This window comes from Hyperolius riggenbachi, chromosome 8, assembly GCF_040937935.1.
Source record: "Hyperolius riggenbachi isolate aHypRig1 chromosome 8, aHypRig1.pri, whole genome shotgun sequence".
Classification (NCBI taxonomy): domain Eukaryota; kingdom Metazoa; phylum Chordata; class Amphibia; order Anura; family Hyperoliidae; genus Hyperolius; species Hyperolius riggenbachi.
The window spans coordinates 59,360,811-59,368,452 of NC_090653.1; the positions used below are offsets into that span (position 1 = coordinate 59,360,811).

General features: G+C 45.6%; 1 protein-coding gene across 1 annotated transcript; it reads right to left on the reverse strand.

Moving 5' to 3' along the window:
• Nucleotides 1-1,708: 1,708 nt before the first annotated feature.
• Nucleotides 1,709-2,647, reverse strand: LOC137527333 (olfactory receptor 6C3-like). The gene has a single exon (XM_068247841.1). It carries the CDS (start codon nucleotides 2,645-2,647, stop codon nucleotides 1,709-1,711), a length of 939 nt encoding a protein of 312 aa, XP_068103942.1.
• Between the last annotated feature and the right edge of the window lie 4,995 nt (nucleotides 2,648-7,642).

Sequence of the window (7,642 nt, forward strand, 5' to 3'; positions counted from 1 at the left end):
TTGTCACAGAGAAGAGAAGTCGCCTAAGTCACAAAAGTGTTAAGTACCTCACCTTTATCAAAATGAATGAGGCATGGATCCCGGAGGGCTGCTGCCCGCCCCTAGACTAAGTCAGTCCCCGCACATACAGCATCTCTGCCTGCACGCCGTGTGACTGGCTGCCTGGCCTGCCCCAAGAAGACTAAGTCGCTCCCAGTCCCTCCACACAGCATGTCTGCCTGCAGGCCGCTTGACTACCTTCTCCGCCACCACCAACAGGGTCCGGGACTCCAGGCGGATTGCTGAATTTTTTAGGCCGCTGCTAGCAGCGCCCGCTGTAATAATTTTTCGGGTGCGTGTACATGACTGCCTAATTTTTCTGGCTGCACTGCGGGCAGCTGCAACAACAAAAGAAAAGGCATGTACATGCGCCCATTCCCCTTCGTGATCATTACCTTGCCGTGGTGAAGGGGCTTGCGTATCACAATGGAGCAATGACCGGCGCCTAGATGAGTGTCTCGGGGGGCACACCCACGATAATAAGGTCGTTGCCTCATTGTGGTCAGACCAAATTTGATCAGCTGGACAGTCACTGTTCTGTCATTCAGCTACATCAGCCAGATGACCATAAAGCCACTTTAAACTGTAAAGCCACCCAAAACCTGCACTCTCGCCATGGTGCGCACCAGTAAAGCACGGCCGTCACTACACAAACAGCTGTTTGCGGTGCGTTACACGATGAGTTTGGTGTGTCAGTGTGAAGCAGTACCTTAATTACACTACCTGATTGATGTATACACATGCAAGATGTTTGAAAGCACTTTAGGCCTGTCATTTAGCATTCAATGTGATTTCTGCCCTTAAAACGCTGCTTTGCGTCAAATCCAGATTTTTCCCGGGGACTTTTGGCATGTATCCCACTCCGCCATCCCCCCCTCCAGGTGTTAGACCCCTTGAAACATCTTTTCCATCACTTTTGTGGCCAGCATAATTATTTTTTTTTTTCAAAGTTCGCATCCCCATTGAAGTCTATTGCGGTTCGCGAACTTTAACGCGAACCGAACCTTTCGCGAAAGTTCGCGAACCCGGTTCGCGAACCGAAAATCGGAGGTTCGGCCCAACTCTACTAGTGTGTTCCTACCATCAGAAAAAGCTATGTGGGCTTATCAGCAAGTCTGATCCAGAGATACAACAAGCAGAATCATTGTCATTTTAAAGAAAGAGAGGTAATGAGTGTCTCGGTCGGCACTGCTGCAGAGTAATATTTCGAGGTACAAAAGGGCAAGGCAATTTCAGGTCACAAGGCAAATCTGAGGTCAGTAAATAAAGGGATAAAAAGTATTGACCAAGGTCTCCATCTGCATAGGTGCTGGTTTACTGAACAGGAAAAGCCCACATTTGAACCTTGGTCTCTTGTGTCAGAGGCAGAGCCCTTAACCAGTACACTCTCCAGCCACTAGACAAAGAGATACCATCCTGTGTTCACAAGCTTTATAAGCGGTATCTGCCGAGGACTGCCGGATGTCTGTGCTGACAAAGCTGATAGATCAAATTACACTTGTGATTACTTACAGATGAGGGGGGATTAGACAGACTCTTCTCTCTAAAAACACACAGGGTCAATATCTTTCTGTTTTCATGAAATCTGTGCAAGAGTTCAGGTCCACTTTAAGTATTCTGTAGTTTTTACCATTGTCCGGTACTTTTTAAATCTACTGAAATGTTTGATTTAGTTTACCCTACAGAAATGCAACTTCCTCTTCACAGATGATTTTACATCTTTATTTTTTAGGCTGTAAATGAGGGGATTGAACAAGGGAACAGTGGCTGTGTTGACCAGAGAAAGCAACTTATTGTATCCCAGGCTGTCTGTCGTAATGGGTTTCAAATACTGAAAAATGACTGTAGTACAGAGAAGGATGAAAACTGCGAGGTGTGAGGAGCAGGTGTAGAAAGCTTTACGTCTTCCAGCGCTGGTACTGATCTTTAATATGGTACCAATAATAAAGATGTAGGAAAGAATAATTGCAAGGATAGGGCAAAGAGTCACAAAGATGGTTCCCTGAATTAAGAATAGAACTTGCAATACGGAAGTGTCACTGCAGGAGAGTTGAACGACATACAGAATATCACAGAAAAAATGGTTGACTATGTTGGATTTGTAACAGGAAAATCCAGCAAGGAGAACAACTACGGGCATGACTTCTATGAAACTGAGACCCCAACAGACGGCAGCCAGAAGAGCACAGACTTTGTGGTTCATGATAGCGGTGTATCTCAGAGGGTTGCAAATGGCCACATAGCGGTCATAGCTCATAGCCGTTAGGATAAATAATTCATTAGTAGTGAAGCTCCCATAGAAAAAGATCTGGGCCATGCAGCTCAAATACGACATAACATGATTACCGGTTAGACCTATCAGAAGAATCTTGTGTAGAGAGACAGTCATAGAACTAATATCAAGGATGGAGAGATTGGCTACAAAGAAGTACATGGGAGTGTGAAGATGGTGATCCAAGCAGATCAAAAGAACAATGGTCATGTTTCCGCCAAGAGTGAAGAGATAAATGAGGTAAACAAAAAAGAAGATTGGAGCCTGAAGCTCTGGTACATCTGAGATTCCTTTGATGATGAAAAATGTCACCATGGTCTGATTTGATTGATCCATGAGGCTACATTTTTGAAAAGCCGCCTTATGGCTTTTGTTTACACTGCCTTAAAAACAATAAAATGAATGTGCAACTAATTAAAAAGTAGATTAATTCTAATTCTAATTCTAATAGTAGTATATAATATACAGTATGTACATGTATATGGGGGATATTTTGGTATATGGGGGATATTTTCAGACTTCAATATTAACCTGTCCTCCAGGCAGGTAATCATTCTGCACTTCCCCTCCCCCCTTGGTATTAGGGCTGTAGCGGGGTTTTTTTTCTTTCAAAATGTCTGCCAAAGCTCTGGCCACACTCATTTGAGTTGCTACAGCTCTCCCCTAGTTAACGGGTGCATCCTAATTGGAAGAGCTTCAAAGCTTCAGAAACCGTAAGTATTTAAAGCGGACCTGAACTCATAATGTACTATCTGCTCTAAAAGATACACAACAACAGCAGGGGCATAACTAGAAATCACCGGGCCCCCTGCAAAAATGTTGATCCCCCAGGCCCGCTCAGGGCTGTTTTGGGGGACATGACATGAGGGGTCACAGTATGAGGGGAAGCTGGCCACACATCGGTGGTTAGGGGCGACAGTCCCCCCCTTCCTCACCTCGGACTCTCCCCTCTGCACTCCCCTCCTGCATCATTCATTAAAGGCCGGCAGCGGGCAGTGGCAGAAACATATAACTCCATCCACCGCGGAGGTCCATCTCTAAGTGCCTCATGCTACTTCCTGTTTAAACAGGAAGTAGCGTCAGGCATTTAGAGATCGTAACCTCCAGCCCGTGGATGGAGGTATGTGTTCCTACCGCTGCCCCCTGCCAGTCACTGATGATTGATGCAGGAGGGGAGCACAGTGGGGAAAGCCCGTGGTGAGGGAGGGGGACTGTTTCCCCTCCCCGCCGATGTGTGGCCAGCTTTCCCCTCATGCTGCGACAAATCCTAAAATAAATCTGCGCTGTTTCTACTTCCTGATTCAAGCAGACATATTGTTAACATCCTGTTCTTTCAAATGAGCTTATCTGCCATGGCACTCAGCTGCTGACCCAGGAGAGAGATCAAATTACAGCTTGTGATTAGACACAGATGAGTGGGATTAAACAGGCTAAACTCTTTAAATACATACAGGGTGCATTTCTCTGTCTTCCTACTGTCCTGTGCAAGAGTTTAGGTCCACTTTAAGACTGAAATCCTTCCAATTGTGCAGCATTAAAGCATACCTGGACTGAGAGGGAAATGGAGGCTGCCTTATTCACAGTGTTGGGTTGAGGTGTGGTGTAATGGCCACTTTGTAACATGGCTAATCACACTGCAACACACCAACTTTGCAGCATCTACAGTGTGATGATTGGATTGCTATATAACAGGTTGCAATTAGAGATGGCCCGAACGGTTCGCCGGAGAACGGTTCCCGGCAAACTTCCGTGGTTCGTGTTCGCGGAGAACTACATACTTTTCCGGAAGTTCTGTTCGCCCCCATAGTTCATCATCAGGGTCTACTTTGACCCTCTACATCACAGTCAGCAGGCACATTGTAGCCAATTAGGCTACTCTCCCTCCTGGAGCCCCACCCCTTCTTTATAAAAGGCAGGCAACATCAGGCTTTTCACTCACTCGGTTGCCTGCAGTAATTAGTGAAGGGACAGCTTCTGTAGACTCTCATAGGGAAAGCTTAGTTAGGCTCTTGTAGGTTAGCTTGCTCCTTGCTGATTCTTATTGTTAAAATAGCACCCCACAACAGCTCTTTTGAGAGCTAATCTTGTTCTTGTGATCTATTCTTTTTCTGTGTGTCCCACTGATACTTGTGTTGCATAGACAGCCTTGATAATTCATACTGTGTGTGCCACTGCCAGGCCCAGCACATTCAGTGACTACTACCTGTGTGTGTGACAGGTGCACATTGTAATACCCACTGCATATACCTACCTGTTGTTCACTGTGCACCCACCCACCTACGTGAGTGCACGCAGTGTCACTGTGCCTGTCTGCTACCTGTCTATGTGTGACAGGTGCACTTTGTAATACCCATCGCTGCATATACCTACCTGACAGTCAATGTTGTTCTATCATTGAGCTACCACAGCCCGGTGACCATATGGGCTTGAAAACCGCCACGGCCTGCACTCTGGCCATGGTGCGCACCAGTCCAGCACTGCCATCACTACACAAACAGCTGTTTGCAGTGCGTTACACAGTGGGTTTGGTGTGTCAGTGTGAAGCAGTGCTCTAATTACACTCCCTGATTGATGTATACACATGCAAGGTGTTTTAAAGCACTGGGCTTGAAAGCCGCCACGGCCTGCACTCTGGCCATGGTGCGCACCAGTCCAGAACGGCCATCCTTACACAAACAGCTGCTTGCGGTGCGTTACACAGTGAGTTTGGTCTGTTAGTGTGAAGCAGTACACTAATTACACTCCCTGATTGATGTATACACATGCAAGATGTTTTAAAGCACTTTAGGCCTACAATTTAGCATTCAATGGGATTTCTGCCCTTAAAACGCTGCTTTGCGTCAAATCCAGATTTCTTCCCCGGGACTATTGGCATCTATCCCACTCATCCATGCAAAAACTCAGATGTTAGACCCCTTGAAACATCTTTTCCATCACTTTTGTGGCCAATAAAGTGTTTAAATGTTAAGTGTTTCTAGTTTTCAAAGTTCGCCTCCCCATTGAAGTCTATTGCGGTGCGCGGAAGTTCGTGCGAACCAAACTTTTTGCGGAAGTTCACGAAGCCGGTTCACAGACCAAAAATCGGAGGTTCGGGCCATCTCTAGTTGCAATATGGTAATGCACTGTATACAACACAGGGAGAACACGCAAACCCTGTGCAGCTAGTACTCTGGATGCTAATTTTTCATCTCATAAAGTATTAACTTCATAAGTAAACATCAAAGACCGACATAAAAAAACACACTAGTGTGAGGAAACGCAGAGAAGCCGCCGTGTGTACTGACGGCGGGGCGGCTGAGTCCGCGTCCAGCGCAGCGGCTGGCATACAGAGATGTACGCCTGGCACCACGAGAGGACGCGGAAAGGTCGCCGCATGTACCGACAACAAGGCGGCTGTTTCTGTGTCCAACGCGGCGGTTTGTATGCTGCAGCGTACGGTTGATGTGGCTGGGTCTGTTAGTTTACATGAGCGGTTGGAGAGCTACGCACGCGCGGCCCAGAAGTCAGGACCTTTATACCAGCAGAGGAAGTGTCAGCTGATCAGGAGGATCAGCTGAATCCTGCTGGACTCATGATTGGCTGAGTGGCTTGGGCGGGGCGGCAGACTCCAGCAGCTATATATACAGCTTGCTTGCCAGTTGCTGGTTGTCTGCCAGTGCAAATGCTTTATGTGTTAGCACACAGACCTCAGTCAGATCCTACAATGTGTTAGAACCGGGAGGACCTGGGAATTCACACTGAGCTAGATTACTCTCTTATACTGTGTCAGTTCTATGTTATGCTTTAGACCAGTTCCAGGGTGTTGTGACTACGGACCTCACACCCAAGACTAGGATACTGTGTCAGTTCTATGTTATGCTTTAGACCAGTTCCGGGGTGTTGTGACTGCGGACCTCGCACCCAAGACTAGGATACTGTGTCATTTCTATGTTATACCTTAGCCCGGTTCCAGGGCATAGAGAATAGGCCATCACACCTAGTTAGGGCCAGCCTGTTTATATTAGCAGCAGGGCTTCCTGCAACCAAGCCTAGGCCCCTCTCCTAGGGAGCCTTTGGCCTAGGGATTCACCCACAGTCTGAGGTGAAATCCCTTCTTCTTCATACCTCCAGTTCCTCTGGCCGTTCTCTCTCAAAGTGCTACTGTTACATTGTACACTCATATCTCAGGTGTCCAGAGGTTAGACATACCTGGACTATTAGTGATTCTGCAGATCATTCAAAATCTGGTGTATATCTGCATTACTGGTGAATCTGCAGATCCCCAATAATCAGATTCTCTCTGCGTGTTGACACCAATCGTTACAACTAGCATAAAAAAAAACAGGTAATTAACTCATTATTAGTAATCCTTAAAGGACCTCTGTCGCGAAAATCTTAAAATTTAAAATACATGTAAACATATACAAAATAATTAAGAGGTATGTTTCTTCCAGAGTAAAGTAAGCCATAAATTATTTTTCGCCTATGTTGCTGTCACTTACTTTAAGTAGTAGAAATCTGACATTACCAACAGATTTTGTACTAGCCCACCTTCTCATGGGGGATTCTCAGGGTTTTCTTTATTTTTAAAAGCACTTAGTGAATGGCAGTTGCTCCGTCCAACTGCCAAAGAAGTGTGCAGCGAGCAGGGAGGCTGGCCAGCATCTTTGTATAAATCTTTTTTAGGGAATGTCTTTATAAAGAATAAAGGCCATGCTGAGAATCCCCCATGAAGAGATGGACTAACCCAAAACCTGTTGGTAATGTCAGATTTCTTTTTTTTTTTTAACCCAAAGCGAAGTTTATTGAAACAGTAAGGCAAATTTTACAACACTGCCTGGTGCAAGGCAGAACACGAGTACAGTCATGTGAGAAGGGTACATATGCAATATTGAGAAATAACATAGGAGTATACATTATTTGCAGTTTAGTCCTGTGGAATGTGGGGGTGTGCACACTTTATGCTATAAAAGGAAGAGGCGAGAGAGCTCACGAGAAAGGTTGAGGATCATGATATTCTTATCACCAGCATGGTAAACACTAACACTGATCTATCTTTCTATCCATTTATCCCATATTAAATGGAACTTATTTATGGTCTTCCTGTGAAGATAGACCAGCTTCTTGTATGGGAGGGTGCGATCTATTCTGGAAATCCAGCCTTGGATCGTGGGAAATTCACTTGAGAGCCATTTCTGGGCTATTTCTTGCCTAGCCTGAAATAAAGTTTGGGATATAAATATTTTAGTATTTTGGGGCATAGAGTCATCTGTTATTAGGCCTAAGATGCACAAAGCAGGATCCATCTTCACAGGGCAACCCATTTTGTCATGGAGGAATTGTATTAATTGT